General features: G+C 40.1%; 1 protein-coding gene across 1 annotated transcript in view; it reads right to left on the bottom strand.

Moving 5' to 3' along the window:
- Positions 1-12,357: 12,357 nt before the first annotated feature.
- AVL9 (AVL9 cell migration associated) overlaps positions 12,358-17,748 on the bottom strand; it is a 43,638-nt gene continuing 38,247 nt past the window's right edge. Inside the window, exons 11-15 of the mRNA XM_018569058.1 lie at positions 15,149-15,379; positions 14,297-14,397; positions 14,020-14,073; positions 13,761-13,849; positions 12,358-12,682 (exon numbers count right to left, since the gene is read on the bottom strand). Coding sequence (XP_018424560.1) covers positions 12,576-12,682; positions 13,761-13,849; positions 14,020-14,073; positions 14,297-14,397; positions 15,149-15,379 — 582 coding nt within the window. The 3' untranslated portion in view covers positions 12,358-12,575. The remainder of the gene's footprint in view (positions 12,683-13,760; positions 13,850-14,019; positions 14,074-14,296; positions 14,398-15,148; positions 15,380-17,748) is intronic.

Here is a 17,748-nt window from a genome sequence, read left to right as displayed (position 1 = left end):
TATCGGCGAGTACTTGAGAAAAAGTATCGATACTCGTACTCTGCCTGGAAAACATGGAATCGGTGAATCCCTAGTTTTATTAGTTAAAACATTCTGTTGAATCAAAATCAAAGTTTAATTTTATTAAATATGGAATAAACAATGATGGAAGCCACTTTCAAGTTATTTTAGAGAAAATTGTGGGGGGGGTTCCTAGAAGTGCACTAACAAATGTGTCCAGGTCTTTGTAGTGTTCAGTCAAATGTTGTTGACCTGTATGCTCTTTTGCTACATGGCCTTTTGTCTCAGTTGTAGCAGGAAATGTTTTTTTTAGAGGACCTGCAAGCAGAGGGCAAATGATTAATCCCCAGTATTGGCTGGAGGCTCCCTGCAGCTCATCTTGTAGCCAGTACCAAGTTAGCTTGTCTTGTTCTGTGTTCCATAATACAGTGAGCAACTCAGTAGTGACATCACCAAATCTCAATCTATATCTGGTGAGACAGTCAGTGGGTGCAGAGCCATAGATCTCATGCTGCAGATATACAGCCAAAAATCATAAAGCGCATGAGAAAGTGCTATTTTACATTAGGCAAGACAAAAGTTAAAATAGTATTAAAGGCTGAGTGTTTTTTGCCGAAATGCATTCTGTGCATTAAGGCAAAAAACACCCAGCAATCTCCTAACACTTCCCCCACCACACGCACACACTTACATGCAGCCGCTCGTCTCCTCCACCGCGACTAGGAAGATTATTTGGATTTCCCCAAACTTATGGATGCACACAGCTAGGTGTGTGCACAGCCGAGACCGTACACGTACGGGGGCCTCCACAGCAGTCGGCTAGCTGACAAAGGCCCATGTACAGGGGGAGGAGCCTAGCAATCTGGCTACCACTTGAGAATGGAAAGGACATTCAAAAACACTAAATAAAGGAACATATTTTTATAAGTCTGGCCACCAATAATAAAAACAAAAACCTGAAGGTTGAATGTCACTTTAAATCTTGCACTGGTACTGGTTAGGCACAATTAAAGCCCAACTCCAGGATTAATTGATTTCTTTTAAAAATGTCTCACAGCAGTTTATCAAAATCTGCTTTGGTTGCAATACTCGCTTTCAATCCAGAGGTGCCATCATCGCCTGGCACAGTCGAATCTCTTATCTCTACTGGATATCATCATTCTTCCTGGTTGAATGAGGCTCAGGGTTAATCAGCAAAGAAGACTCAGTACAGACTTTAAGTTTAGGTCATTATGGGAATGACTGAGGGCAGCCCAGTCCCTAATAAGAGCCATCAAGAAGATATATTCACAAAAGTATGCATTTAAAAATAAATTATTCCTTAAGGCCTTCAAGGGGGAACGGGCAGCCTGAAGTTGGGCTTTTATGTAACATAGCGTACTGCTGACATGCTTTTATGTTGTACAACATAAAAGGAAAAAGAATATTCCATCACTTTTATTTTTTCAAAGGCGAACGAGGAAGACGACTATTGCATAGAAATATGGTTTCATTGGAAAGGGAAACTGAAGAGTGATTCCAGCTTGTGCTGTCAAAGATGTAAGGATTGCATTTCTGGACCCAGAGGGTTCATATGTCAGGTTTTTGTATGCAGATGATTATGATGTCTCTCTCATCGCAAAGGAGTAGATTGATATTCATTTCAGTTATGCATACAAATTTCTATTTTCTACGTTGTTCATTTAAATAAATTCAGCCTGGAATGACAATTTCAAAGAAAAAATAAATATCCTAGAACTGTAACTACAGTAATTGGAAGACAACTAAGTATCTCACTAGTTAAAGTTGAACTTCCATCAAAAAAGGAAGGTTACTGGACTATTTTGCATTAAATACATTTTTTTTAATTGATGAAGAATATTTCATTTTGTATTTATTTAGGGGACTGCCTCCAACAGTGATGATTGAAGAAATGACATAGCAAGTATAGCCACATTTAATTTTTTGTTTGGGAGAGAGGATAGAGAAACTTTAAAATCCTATCAGTTAATTTTTAGTCTGTGTCTCAAAGGGGAGATTTACCTTCACTTCCTCTCCCAGAGATGCAACAGGAAATCCCTGCAAAGCGATTAGACTGTTATCATCAGAACAGGTATTCCATTGAAAAATGTTCCCTCACCTCCTGTTCCAGTAACCACTTTAAAGTGATGCTAAACTCAGAAGTTACATCTTAAAAATACATTCAAGTACCTTAACTATTAACACGTAGCTTGTTTGTGTATCATTTGGCTTCAAATCCTCAAATCATTTCAGTACAGCGTTGTATGACTGAATAAATGTCAAAGCACCTCAGCGCTGATTACTGAAAAAATTACCTGGACAGGACGGGGGCTTACCTTCCCGGTCTTCACATGCTTAAGGTTTAACTCCTGAGTTTAGTGTCACTTTCACATTTTGGCTTGCCCATTACGTTCTGTCTCCTGACAGTGTTCACTAGAAGAAGAGGGTAAATCTGAACCTACATCATACCTGGTTTGGCTGTTGCGCTTTTTAAAATGCATCTGCTTCCTCGCTGTCTTTATCTTTTTCAGACTCTTCCTATACACTTCCCTGCCCCCCTGATCGTCGGCTGAGATCGGCCATACTGCGCTATATTTGGGAGTATCATAAACCGCGGCTTCGGTATTCTGTTCTGATATGGAAAAAAGAACATGGTGGGGCTGCTCTCCCGGACCTGGAATTGTATTACAGGGCTACCAACCTATCTCATATGGTTGACTGGTTCGACTCGCAGGACTCGGCACTTTGGGTTCTCCTTGAGTGGGAATTTACTCCAGTCCCCCCCGACTAATATTCCGTGGCTTCCAGCCCCCGAGATAGCCCCGGAACCCTGTGCTGCCCCTTTTTCTTTGGTGCTTCAGGTGTGGAATTCCACTATGCATAAAAATATGGCTTGTCTACTTTCCAGGGCCCGATGACTCCGGTGTTGGCGCACCCAGATTTCCTTCCGGGGTGCGGGGTCCACTCTTTTTTGTGTTGGAGAATCACGGCCCCCTCTTATGTCTTTCAGGGGCTACAGGGTGGGGCTATAAAGCCTCTGTCCCTTCTTTTTACTCCCAGCCCTCTGCCGGTTTCCTCCTGGTTCGCTTACCTCCAGACGCACCCAGATTTCCTTCCGGAGTGCGGGGTCCACTCTTTTCTGTGTTGGAGAATCACGGCCCCCTCTTATGTCTTTCAGGGGCTACAGGGTGGGGCTATAAAGCCTCTGTCCCTTCTTTTTACTCCCGGCCCTCTGCCGGTTTCCTCCTGGTTCGCTTACCTCCAGTTTCAGCATTTCATACACAACCTCTCGTTGGTGGGCTCTCTCTCTAGAGCGCTCACTCCCTTTGAACAACTCTGCGCTTCTGGAGTGTCAACCCCGCATCTCGTCTCATTTCTCTATGGCTCTCTGATTTTGCATGATTGCGAGGGAGTGCCGTATTTTTTGTCTGCTTGGGAACAGGAATTGGATATTGTTCTCTCCGTGGAAGCCAGGCTTAAATGCTTTTGTTTTACACATAAACTCTCTATGTCTTCCTCGGTTCAGGAACGTAACCTTAAACTACTGACACGGTGGTACAGAACCCAGGCTCGCATGCACCAAATTTACCCATTATACCCAGCTGTTTACTGGAGATCCAGGCTGACGTTGGTACATTGGCGCACATTTGGTGGAGCTGCCCATTGAGTTTGCCCTTTTGGCGAACCTTCTCAAATGCTTATTCAAAAGTCTCCGCTAGCGAGTTTCGCCTTACACCCCAGATGGCTCTCTTATCTATTTTTCCCGGGTCCGATTTCTAGAGAAAAAAAAACCCCATCTACGCTTTTTTTGTAAACTCTGCCAGGGCACTCATTCCTCGGTACTTGAACTCTGCAGTTGTTCCTTCCGTGGCGGAATGGACTGCAGAATTATGCCGCCTCATGAGATCGGAGGAGTTGATAGTTGAGCGGCTGGACCGGTCGGATGTCTTCCTATCCAGGTGGATGCCCTGGCTCCTGTGTATGGATTCTGAGGAGTTTAGAACCTTGACTTGAACTACTTATTTGTCTTCTATTTGTCACCTCTCACTCTTTCCTCTCCTTCGCTTTCCCTTTCTATTCTTGCCTTTTCTATGATGCTCTTATGTTGTTTTGTCTGGTCGTTCTTCTGTGTTGTCTCTGTGGTCTAGAAGTGTGGAGGGTGGCCCTCACGTTTCACTTCCTCATGTTAACGATTATTTCGTAGAATCCAAGGTTTTCACGTCAGTGTCAACGATTTTGTGACACTCACCCCCATGACGGCGACAGCCCCCTTTGATCTATACCCATTTCAGGTTTTCTACTAACGGAGTGTGACACCAACAATGCGCTGGATTCGCTTGAATTACTTATTTGTACAATCTGAAAATTCAAAATAAAAACAATTTCTGTAAAAAAAGAAGAGGGTGAATCTTCCCAACTGGGTGTGCAAGTCAGGGTGGACGGCCCTGCAGATAGTTAAAATTACCTCAAAGAGATGTGCAGGTTGAGAAACTGAATCCAAGACAAGAAATGAAGCATTAACAGTGTTTATTTCTCCAGTTTGTGCAGTTTACAACATTTAGGACATCAAACTGCTATATTTTAGAAGTCATTTTTGTTCTGAAAAGATAAAGTCGACAACAGAACTAGAGGAAAAAAAATGGCTTGGATTAAACTTTTCTACTCTCTATACATCTGGAATATTCTACCACAGAGATCTGAAAATTGGAGATGCAGAAATCACAACTAATATAAAACAACACAATCATAATATTCCAGCTGACGTTTGTTCAAATCTTAAACTATGTACACATTTCAATATAATCCATACATATACAGAGTAAAACATTAAAACAAAAACATGTGCAACTCATTCTAGAAGTATACAGCTATTGGAATTAAAGTGAACCAATCAGTCCAAGATGTAGCATTTCTTGAGTCTTTTCTCGTTCATTATACATATGCTGTAGTAAGAGGGGGAGGTAGATGGATAAGAAGATGATGTTTCCACAGCTTTAGTGATAAAACATAGGTTCATACATTTTCTGTTACTAGCGTCAAACCAAATATACAAGTTATCATTTTGTTTCACTTCTTGTCTATCTGAAGTCATTGTGGAAATCTACCTTAGAATAAGAAGATCTAAAAATAGTCTTTCCTTTTGGCTAGTTACGTTGTAATCAATCTTGAAAACCATTTAGGCCACGTTGCAGCTTCTCTCCATGTCTGGTAAGAATCACCAGTTCTTTTAAGCACAGAGAAGCTGATTTTCTCTTGATCAGTGAAAAATCGGAAACATATACAGATTATCCTTCTTCCTAACAGCAATAGTTTTGAAGTGAGATGGATATTTAGGGAATAGTGAAGCTTCCCTTTAATACATTGTTACCTAGAAGCTATTTTACAAATATTTTTATATGAATTTGAAGAAAATTATGCATCTGATGCTTTAAAAGTGACAAACTCAGGAGTAAAATCTTAACAATGCATTCAAGTGCCTTAAACTATTATGCATCACTCGGCTATAGATCCTCAAATCATCTCTGAATTGGTGCCGACACTGTCCTTCCTTCTGGAGGGTGGCTACTTTTGTTCCCTATAGTGCCTGTGTGTGTTGTAAAGTAGCCACTGCTCCAAGCTTGATCCCATCATGTACTACAATCTCAGGTTTAATTTACTAATTTGTATTGAGATTGTTATCCATCATGCAGTGAGCTTGGACTGCTGGCTACAACACACACAGGAACCATGGGGAACAAAAGTAGCCACCCTCCAGAAGGAAGGACAGTGTCAGCACCAATTCAGAGATGATTTGAGGAACTACAACTTAGTGATACACAAATAAGATACATTTTTGTTAATAGTTAAGGCACTTGAATTAATGTTTAAGATTTAACTCCTGAGTTTAGTATTACTCTAAAGGCCTTCTACATCTTCATTGAAAAGTAAGCTCCACTAGGAGATCATCTCAATGCAGCAACACAGTAGGCTCCTGCCACCCATATGTCACAATTTTTAATACTTTCAACTTCAGATTTCACCTACAGTTACACTGGTACTCCTATCAGTCAGTAGTAAAAGGTCTATTTTATGTGAATATGTAGAGTATTTGCTGGGGGGGGTGGGGGGAAAACACAATCAGGAATAAGTATGGGTATAAAGGAAGCATAAAAGAGAGGAGCCCCCCTCCATGCTGTTAAAAGTAGCAGCCTGGTTCAAAACAGATTAGCAAACTGCGTAATATCAACCACTTTATCCTCATGCACTGTAAGCCTGGCAAGCTTTATAACAAGAAAGTCATCTGAAAGAACGCATTCTCATTGTTTAATAGTCCTATTTTAAAGCTGGGTTCCAGGCAAACAACCAAATGCAAGGTCGATAGTCTTGTAATTCAGGTACCCATGTCAAAATGTGCCACCAGGTCCCATGCCACCCTGAAGTTAAAGAATGTGGCTCATCTGATCTGTGCCTAGCCAATGAAGGAGAAGCAGCACACAGAGGCCATCTATTCTGTCAGACTGAAAGTCTTAAAGAATTAAAATTAATTATCACAGAGTGCTGATCCTCCATGTTCCACTGCTGTATATGGAATTACAGAGGGCCAATATAAGATATAGTTTGGGATTTATGATAGTTGTATATAAAAATACTAAGATACTTTAGTACATATATAAATTGGTTCAATTGTGTTGACTAATATCTGCCTGAAGTTCAGATTTCAGCAGTTAAAGGGGACCTTGCAGTAAAATGTAAGGCCCACTTATTAGATCAGGGCCCCCTCCGCCAGTAAAAATTGCTATATAGGATTATAATGTGCTTGTCAGGAGAAAAAACAAAAATAGAATATATACGACATCTCCCACCTGAAACACCTAGGCAAGGGTGACATCACAATCCTTTCGATAAGGGAACAAAAAGGATTCCAAATCTTAAAAAATTGAAGCTCCTGTACTGTCAGGGAAAGTCTTTTTGCAAGATTTTGGGAACTCATTTTCCCTCCAGGAATCTATCTTGGAGGATAGGGACATCTCACTCTACATTGGGGAAGAAGGGGCTTAGGTAAGTATCTATTCTAACTTTTTTCCTATATATAGCAAATTCACAGGGGGAGGGGGGCCTGATCTAATAAGCAGACCTTGCATTTTACTGGAGGGGCCGCAATAATATGGGTAAAAAAATCAATGCAGCCATGACAGGTATCAAACCCCCTCACATAACTAAACTAGCAAACATTGCAGCATATTAGCAAAACTAAAATAAAAAAGGTCATCTTGGATGTAGGTAGAAAACATACAACTTGAAACCTTATTATGAATCTAAAACTAAAAAACAAACCAACTGATCTACAGAAAAAAACCCAAAACAACAGAACATGGTCTCAAAAAACAAAACAAAAACTATACTTGCTAAAATGTCAGTGAAAACAATAAACCCCCAAAAATTCTAGCAGCAGTTTCAGAAAATCGATCACTATTAGGGAGAACAAAGCATATCAATATTTACAGTTAGGTCCCCATGTACAAGGACTAAAAGAAAAGCAGTATTGATCAAAGTATGGGTAAAAAGCATGATTCATGCAGTGCTATGGAGAACCTGGCAGCAACAAGGAAAATCAGATATATACAATATTGTTGTTGGAAGATAAAATCAATAAGCATAACTGAACTTTTAAAACACATTAGCTCTTTAAAAAAAAAAATCAAAAATAGGAGGAATGTAAGCAATGTTGCAAATATAACATCTTCTGCCTTTCTTTTTGTGCTTTGCGAGTTGTCATCCCAGGCCTAGAAAGTCAATTGCTTTGTTGACATGCAGCTTGCACTGTAACGCTGGCCATACACTGGTTACATTTCGCCCGAGTCAGCTATGGTCGAGTCGGGTAGGCATGCCTCCATTTGACAAAAGTTGATTTATCAATTGACTTTTGCCAAAGGAGCCGGTCTCAAAAATTCTCGGCACACCTGCCGCTGTCAGAATACAAGAGCTCCGCAGGGGAACTCCCCCTTAGTGTGGATAGGGGAAATCAAGGTTTTTCTCCTTTAGCTCTGCTGACTATAAATGACCAGCCTAACTACAGACCAGGCCTAGAGTCAATAAGGATGACATCTACACATCTTTTGAGTCAATATCTTAATTGTCCAGGTGTAATAAATAGTGCACTAATGTAATGCCTGCAGAAACAGATCACAAACTGCAAGACACAAACAGCTCTCTAGTATGAATTTACCTGGAGAGAGAACACATGTCTCGTGACCAGGACTGAAAACAAGGAAGGTAATCGGGATCCTGGTATGTTGCTTTTTACTACTGGCTGTCTGAATTCACTATATTATGGATGGGGATAGGAAGTGCTTAGTTAAACATAAGAAAAAGCTGCTGTCTTCAAGCAGTTGGTAATCAGGCACTGCATGGAAATCATCATGTATGACTTCAGGCACTGAAAAACCTGAATGAAACAGGTATGTGAAGTAGCTACTTTTGTTGATGTTTACACTGCTTGACTTTTACTTCAATGCAGACATAGACTGACTGTAAACAAAGCAATGTTTACACTGGCTTGGACCTATGCTGACCGCTCTGTAAACACAAATAAAAAAAGAAGAGCAAAATGTAAATAAATTATATCTCCAACACCACTCAATATCCCTGAATATATTAAAAGGCCAAGCTATGATGTTAGATTTCCTTTATGAGTGTACATACTTTAATGATACAATCATCATGTTGTGAACACACTTCATATAGTCCGCAGATATTGACAGCACAAAAAACACTTCATTGTTGCCCTTGGTGAAGCTGGTGCTTCTGGATGTACGAGTATGTAAAGTTGTGGACCCATCAAAATAAATGGTTTAAAAAAATAACAAAAAAAAAAAACTGTTTAACATAACAATGCACAGTGATCACATAAATACAAGGCAGCGGCTGCACAATTAGCTCCATTCATTTAATGACATGACTCAGTAAAGTCAATTACACAGTTGGAGTTGATATTGTATAAGGTCACAGTTTTTCCTGCCTACAGATTTGTAGGTCTCTGCAGTCATTTAATCCAGCTACTCTGTGCCAGAAACCGTGTTCAGGTCTGAAACCTCCACAGCAGGACTCAGACACCACCAAACATGCTGAGCAGTGTGCTAAATATGGCAGTGACAGGTTTTTTTTTTGTCATATCTGTTTGACAAGTTCAAAAACTACCTGTTGATTTTGCCAGAAATCTTGTAAGGTGATAACTTCCTGTGCACAAAGAGGGGTTATGAAGATGAGGCAAGGTTGGTGTTCTTTGTCATCCATCAGAAATAAAGTAGTCATGGGTTGACAACAAAAAATACAAAAAACAACAGCGCTCTTGGAAGGGGGCCCGGACTAAACAGTGTGCTGCCCTGAGAAACAGGAGGAGGACCTGTGCGAACTGCAATGTAAAACACAAAAGGGGCGCAAAACTTGGGGAGTGGGTGGTTAACGTAAAACTAGACCAATGTGCAGAAGACCCAATCTGCAAAATGAATGTACACTTACGTTTAGAAGGAAGGGCCGTGGAGGAGGATCGGAGATACCAGGATTAGTGATCTTGTCTCGTGGCTGGTGTGCTGTCAGGGCATGCCTGCCACGGCTGGAGAGTGTAGAACGGGGGACCGAAGGGGGAGGAAGGGCAGTGTGAGGAGACCTTCCGTGTTACTCCTGTGTGGACGGGAATCAGAGAGGTGTGGACAGGGTACTCGACCTAGCTGAGTGGTGCCGGGACTGACTAAACATCTGTCATTGCAGCTGACAAGACACTGTCTAGTTCAGGAAGCAGTCCTGTCCCTGAAAGTCTGGTTGTTGCGGTGTATAGAACGTCTGGCGGTGGCGATCGAAGGAGAACTGCAACAACCAGACTTTCAGGGACGGGACTGCTTCCTGAACTAGACACTGTCTTGTCAGCTGCAATGACAGATGTTTAGTCAGTCCCGGCACCACTCAGCTAGATCGAGTACCCTGTCCACACCTCACATATACACTGATTGAAAGCCCGTGAGCCTCCTGCTGCTGGCTCTCCTTGTCTAGGTTTGGGTGCAGCTGAACAGGTTATTGTTATCAAGACAGGTTTTAGATTAAATGTAACTGATTTAATCAATCAGTTGTGTTGTGCATCTGCCTGGAGGTCAGCTTTGTTCTTTTCATGCAAGAGGGAGTGAGATCATCATATCAATTGTTAGGAGTTTCTAACAAGATCTTTCTTCAGTGCTCACTATGCATTTCTCTTCTTTTTATTTGAGCAAATAGTACCTGTGCAGGCTGTTAAAATACACACCGTATTGGCCACTACAAATTTGCAGCCAGTGACATATTTATATATGTTGCCCACCAACATTCCAACTCTTCTAAAGGACACCATGGATATAGCAAATTAACAGGGAACTATACAATACTATTGTATATAACTGCTCCAGTGTCTCTATGCATGGGCTGACGGGGAGAGACAGCCCTGCCTACTACATCCCTATTAAATGAACAAGGCTGAAGCACACAACGTATTCACTGCACATGAGTGGCATTAAAGAATGTGGACAGATCTAGGGCATATACAATTTTTAAAAATGGGACTCGTTGGAATGTATAAACCGACAAGCCAGAAGGAACGGTCTTGGTTACGCGTGGAGAGAAAAGGTTAAGAACAGGGAGATGACACTCTGTACTGAATACATGATTGTAAAGTTGGAAACTTGGGAAATCATCCGAAATTTATAGTAACTTTCCTTAGAAGTAAACTTTCCACAACTCTGTCTATACAGGCTATATTAATATATTAAATATTGTCTATGTAAAACATGGACAAGTCCATAATGACAGAGTTCAGCAGCAGATTACCACCAATGCAGTTTAATTGCAGAATAATGCCTGGCTGTTAAGAAAAAAAACTGCAAGAAACACTGATCAAGCTACTGAAATAAATCACTAGAAAAAACAAAGCATGCTGTTTTACCGTCTAAGCTGTGCAAAAAGCACCATATGAAAATGATGAATAGGTTTGGAAAATGGCTGATCTACTTTGTGTTTTAATGACTCATTTGCTCCTGGCAAACCTGTGTGTTCCAAAACTAGCTTTTTGCAGGAGCAGATACTCCCAATGCCTTTGCTTTTATGCTGTTCTGTTCAGCTGCCGCCAACCATGTATAGAAGCCCTCTGTATGCTCCGAGTAACTCTGAGGGCCTGTTCACACGACGTCCGTTTTGTGTGCTGACCGGCTCCGTATGCTGCTGCACTCAAAATGCATCCCAATGTATCCCTATGTGTTTTATGGGCTCCAGTTCTCACGTGCGCAGTCCGTTCAGCTTACGACAGAAAAAATACTGCATGTCACATTTTGTCAGGTCCGGAAACGGATACGCAAACGCGTCAAAAACGCATCAAAAACGCACTGCGCTGCAGCTAACATACTAACAGCCCCACTCCAGCAAAAAAAAAAACAAACATTTTTTTTGCTGGAACGCATCCAAAACGCGGCCAAAAACGCAATGCATCCGCAGCTCCACGTCTGCTGATCAGGACCTGATCTCATGTGAACAGGCCCTAAATCAGAGATTACACAGGGCTGAGCACCCTCTCCTCAACCTCCTGTGACAATCCCTAATAATGTCACAGTGGAGCGAGTCACATGCTCCTTTATACCCATATGTACTGGTTATTTTTTTTTGCTCCCAGCAGCTGAATGGAGAGGCATGGGAGTGAAGGCAAGACAAGTCTTTTTGGCTGGGGGAGCTGCAGAAGAAGGGGTGAGGGGGGCTGGAGCTTTTAGCCATATTGTACCAGTATGCACAGCATATTAGCACATTATGGCAGATTAACCTGCAAAACCGATTCCCTCCAGTGCTTCCATCTTCTTACAGGTTTGGAGACTTCAACTGCTTGATTGGCCAAGCATGCATATGGGAGTTACTTCAACTCAGGTCTGTGCACTGAGCTGGGCATTTTTCAATAGTAGGGTTTTCTCAGGCGTACAGTGTGAATGAAAAGCAATGGGCTACAAGTAAATGTTGGTGCTCAGGGCTTACTCTGCGAACATTTCCACAATTCACAGAGTGAACATAAATGAGCAGGACACTACTTGAAATATAATTTGCAACAAACAGACTTTCCTCCCTGAGGAATATAGCAAATGCCAAATACCCGGCTCTGTAACAGGATACAAATGGAAACTGCTCGTAGATATCTTGGACATCAGACAATCATTTTTCAAGCCTGTTTTGCATGCAAACAAGAAAAATCAGTAATTTCACAGCCTCCCCCTCCATGCTTAAACATTCCAAGTGTTTTTAGCCATCATTCCCAAGCTAAATTGTGCTGTATATTTTTTTTTTTTACAATTAACAACGCATCTTGAGTTACAAGTGTGAAAATAAATTAAATTGATTTACGCACCGAGTAAAAGAACATGTACAATGTAAACTATACAAAAGACAACTTCATTAACCATTATTAATCCAATTTCAGTATGTGTTCTTATGTGGAACGACCAGCACAGTTCATTTGTTAGGACAAAACTGGTCTGAAACGGAGAAAATGTGTTGTACATCCAGAGAAAGGCAATGGTCATAGAGAACAAATATTATATTCACTGCTTCTCTTCTTGGGATTCCGGGGTTCCTAGCTGAGAGAAGGTAGAAAGCCAGGAGGACATGGCTGACTTTGCACTGATGAGGGCTCCTCCAACTGATTGACCTGCAGAAGATCAAAGAGATTTGGTTACGTTTTTAGCTGTAGGCTATAAGAGTTTTCTACGCATTATGGAGCCATCACCCAGGTAAATAACAAGCAACTTGTCCATCCATTTTTTAAATTATCACTGTGTACATATTGTCATAATATAATGTCCTCAGTCTGATACAATAATGTTAGACTTAAATCTAGAAGTAAGGAAGATGGGTCTACCACTATGAAAGCTTGTTAACCCCTTAAATGATCAAGGTAAAACAAACCTGAATCCAGGCTTGCAACTATGGCATGTGTTAGTAAAACTGTACAAATCTTTGCAGGTACTTTGTGTATCTCGGTGAATTATATGTTTTTTGTTCAGGACAAATTGGGCCTTTATTTTGTGGTAAACGTAAATGGATATCTCCTGTTTTTTTTATTTTAAAGAAAATATGGACCAAAATGGTAAAAAAATAAAATTATTTAAACTTATTTGGCATTGCAATAAATCACTACACAAAAATATTTCATATGTCTTGAAAATTAAAAGTACTTTTAAAAAAAAACCAGGAGATATGCAAAATTTTTTTACTTATTTCAAAGAAAATATGGACCCAAAAGTGGTAAATAAATTATATTTTTTAAAAATTATTTGTACATTTCTTGCATTGCCATTAGTCACCACTAAAACAAATCCCTACTTCTTGCAAATTAAAGTATTAAAGTAAAAAAGGTCAGTATAACAGCCAGGAAACTAGCAGTTTCACATGGTCAGCAGTGGCAGCCTCCATGTATCTCATCAGAGGTGTCCTTTACTAATTCAGAATTTATGATGCTCAGTCACCTTCTCTGCTTTTTCCACGCATGAAGTGCATATAATTTTAAACAGATTACACATAACAGCAGCATTTAATTTGCGATGCATAAGAAATGTGCATGTGCTCTGTCACTTCGTTCTTGACGTGCGCTCTAAACACCAGGCTCACCTCCAGGTTTATTTTGGGTTTTTTTGTCTTCCTGTTTACAACCTCAATCATTTCATTTTGCTCAATACACATTTGTAAAGCAAACTGCTGCATGGGAGGAGTACTGTGATTTTTTTTACCTACAGCTTTACTGGTCTGTACCACATTGCGGCTAGTAGAAGCAACGGCATTGCCTATCTTCTTGCCCCTCTCACTGTTCTGTACAGAACTTTAAAAGAAGATAATGTTAGGTCATGCTACTCAGAACATTTATTAAGCAACTGTCAGTCATTTGTAACCGCATACAAGAAAACCAACCTGATAATGTGTGTGTCATAAAAATAAAAAAAAACTCTATAGGCTCATGTTAATACTGTTTACAGAACTATGGATACTTACTGTGAAAGCCTTAACTTCACATCTGCTACACTGTAATGGCCCTGGAATGGATGGCTGGAATAGGTAACACATTGCATTAGTTATTATTTGTTTCTAAACATTATTGCAGCTTACCACCTGTCCTTGTCCTGCCAGAATTAGTTTCCTTTAAAGAAGAATTCTAGAGAAAAAAAATTATTAACCCTTGCAGTGGGCTTACCCCTGCTCCGAAAAGGTTAAATGCTCATTTTGGTCTAGGTGGAAACATTTTTTTATACTCGCCCGATCCTTGGAGTACTCCCAGTGCCTCTCCCCGCCACTGCAGTGGTCAAAGGTCGCGACGTCATCACGTTCTATACACTGTTTATAGGAAGTGAAGATGCCGAGGGGCATACCCCGCTGCAGCATAGGAGGAGAGAAGCTGGAAGGAGCGCTGTAGGAGGTTGGCACGAGTATAACTTTTTTATTTTTGTACCTAGAAGAAAACAAGAACTTAACCCTTGCAATGCGGGGGTAGCCTCACTGCACAGATTAAAAAACAATTCCCTGGAGTTTGTCTTTTATCAGTTTTTTGTTTAACTTTATTTTGACCTGGTAATCCTCATGCTTCTACTGTACTGATGGAGGGAACTGTAATTGTCACCCATTCTGAACTTCAATATGATTTTTGTACACCCTGTAAAATCTTGGAAGTTCATTGGGGGACACAGGATTCGGACACCTGGGTTATCCAGGGTTTTACTCTTCATTTTAAGACAGTGGGCAGACGCAATAAAATAAGTCGTTCATACTGCTAAATGTGCACCCACAACTGGTAGGTTTTAGCACAAATACAGACTAAATGTAAACAGTCATTTTTCCCCAATTTGAATAGAACTATAAAAGCGTAAAAGAGATGTAATCACATGCAAAAATGACTCTGCAAATGCTGTGCTATATAAGCCTTAATGCACAGTTGGTCATAGGGGTATAATGGAATGATTTGCATGTCACTGCCCACTATCCAAAGATTATTAATAAACCCCTTTTTTGTATTTTAGTTATAAATGATGACATATACATATCTAATGTTTTGAGAAGATATACAGTACTTTAACCTTAATAAACAAAACATAAGAGCACCATTGTCCTTGCACTACTGAGAACTTACAGTTGCATTACCTGGTTGCGTGGTAACAGACAGCAAAGAATGAAGGTAAAGTGCAAACTGTGCCCGGATCCATTCGTCACCACCCTCCCAGCCTGTGCCATCAAGGAAAACATCATCCCGGTTTTCAGTAACATGTTTTACTAAGTGATCAATGAAGCGGAGGTCAGCTGTGGTTGGGTTTAGCACCTTCCTCAGCTCTGGGTCATGAATATTGATTCTTGCTTCTTCAACCTGGAATGCAGACACAATGACAAAGTCTTAAAATTCTTTAGGAAATACCGAAACAACTTCATATTTACAGGAAGCCATTTAGCCGATTGCTATATACAATGAATGCAGTCATAACAACTTGAACGCACAATGCACTTATATGAAAGCTCTTTCAGTGTTTCACTGCTGTATGCATCTCCGCTGGGGAGAGATTGACCGATTTGCCCTTGTCAGCTGAACAGAAAATGATGGGAAATCCTAAATGACAAGGTTGTCACGGGGACAGGCATGAAGGAGAATTCCTACTACGAGGACACTGTTCCAGTGACAAAAAGGACAACTTCCTGTTGTGTCAAGGAGAGAAGGTAAAAGGAAATTTTCCTGGGACAAAGACAGCTAAACAAAAAAAAAATTCTAACCATTCTCTACTCTAAAAGAAAAAGATTTGGTCTTAGATATACTTTAAGGCTCAATTCCAGGCAACCAGCTGAATACACAAATAAAGCACATTATATGGGGTTTTATCTCCCAAAGGATTTGTATTTCTATCCATGTACAGTTCTAAGATTTATACATCCCTGGCACACAGCACAAACCTGCCTGGCAGGGGAGGAGACTGGATTTACAGCATTTAAGTAGCAGTTACAGGTATTTTTCCCATCCCCAGGTTGTGACTGGGCAATAAAAGAAAAAAATAATCAGTTTATCTCCCTGTCCCCACTTCTCTTATCAGCATACTACTTGTTAGTACATGAACTAAATAGATCCTTGTGCTACTTCCTCCTCCACCAATCTGAGCTCTGCTGTACAGGAAAAGACTGATACCAGGTCAAAAATCAGGTACATGCGCTGCTTGCATTAAAACATACAATAATGATGTAATAATGACTACAGGGCTTTCATTCATTTGTGTCTGGAGACACAAGCCTGAAGTCAGCTTTAGAGTAATTGGAGGTGACAGTAAATAAACACTGTTCACAATGCTGGGCAGGACCTGGGGAAGCTCCATTGAATAGTGTAAATGGTTTAAAGTCACCACCGGTCAACAACCGTATATGTAAATGAAACAACCAAAGAGAGCCTTGTTTTTGCATGCGAGGCACTTAAACTTATTGTAGATTGTATACAAAATTAATTAAAAAGTTATGTTTAAAGCAACTCGTATAAGAGAAATGTTCTTTTTGATAGGAAGACTACAACTTCCATTAACAAACTTTTTCAGAACGTCTATGGCATTTAAAATAATAAAATAAAGTGTAGACTTGTTAGTGTTGTTAAATAAAGTGTATTAAATGTCAGAGACACTTTATTTAAATAGGATGATATCCATCATGCCAATATGAAACACTAAACTGCATTCTTCTGGGTGCCGAAGTCTGAGGTTGCCATGTGAAATATTTGTCACTCTTGGACTGGAATAAATTAGATTAAAATTGCATCTTTATGAAATAATCCATAAAAGCAGGAATGGAAAGACGTGCAAGAGGGTAATAGCCAAGATTAAAGCAGAAGCCAAAATGTACTTTAGTTTTGGACAGGTTTTGTCATCTCTGTCCTATTACTTCTTATTCGATGGCTACAACAGGAAGCAAGAGGAAATTCCTCCAAAGTGAGGGGAATCCTTGTTGGGCAGCAGGGTCTTTAGAACTAGTGTTGCCATTGGAACAGTTCCTGTTCTGGTGACAACCCAAAATTTCGGGTTTTCTGTCACTGATAACTGTCAGAGGACAAATTGAGAGGGTATCTCCAACAGGGACACAAGACAGAAACAGAAACCTTCTCCAATCTATCCAAAATGAACAAAAAAAGTTTTGCCTTGAGCTGCACTTTAAATGTCCCAGTCCAGGAGTTTCTGCTAACCCATTTTAAGACATTTCATATGGTTTTTTGTAAGATAACATTTCTAGCATAGCTAGTAATAGTTAGTCACATTCAACTGGACTTGTTCAGTAATGTTGAGTATATTTCATAGCTTATCCAAGCACTTCTTCAGTGTGTCAGAAAGAGTGTCAGGAAGATACCCCAGCATTTATACAGATAACACTGAAACTGTAATCTATTCACCATAGAATGTGTCAAGGGAGATGATGAATGTCCAAGAACAGGTTGGAAGACATGATAGTTGTGGAACCACCCTGTTCTTATGACATGATCCCATCCTTGGAGCTAGGAAGTCTGCATCTGTGTTAATCATTTGATGTACATTAGAGGTGCACCAAAATGGAAATTTTAAAACCGAAACGAAACCGAAATAAAAAAAATGTCAGGCCGAAACCGAAAATGTTTTTTATTTTTTCAATTTTTTTAAATATTTTATTTTTTATAAAACTTTTTATATTTTTATTTATTAAATCATTTATTAAATATTTTTATTTACTTTACTTTTAGGG

Source organism: Nanorana parkeri, unplaced genomic scaffold (assembly GCF_000935625.1).
Source record: "Nanorana parkeri isolate BGI_ZX_2015 unplaced genomic scaffold, ASM93562v1 scaffold1281, whole genome shotgun sequence".
NCBI lineage: Eukaryota > Metazoa > Chordata > Amphibia > Anura > Dicroglossidae > Nanorana > Nanorana parkeri.
The sequence above is the reverse complement of the archived record's forward strand: the minus strand, read 5'-3'. Positions and strand labels throughout refer to the sequence as shown.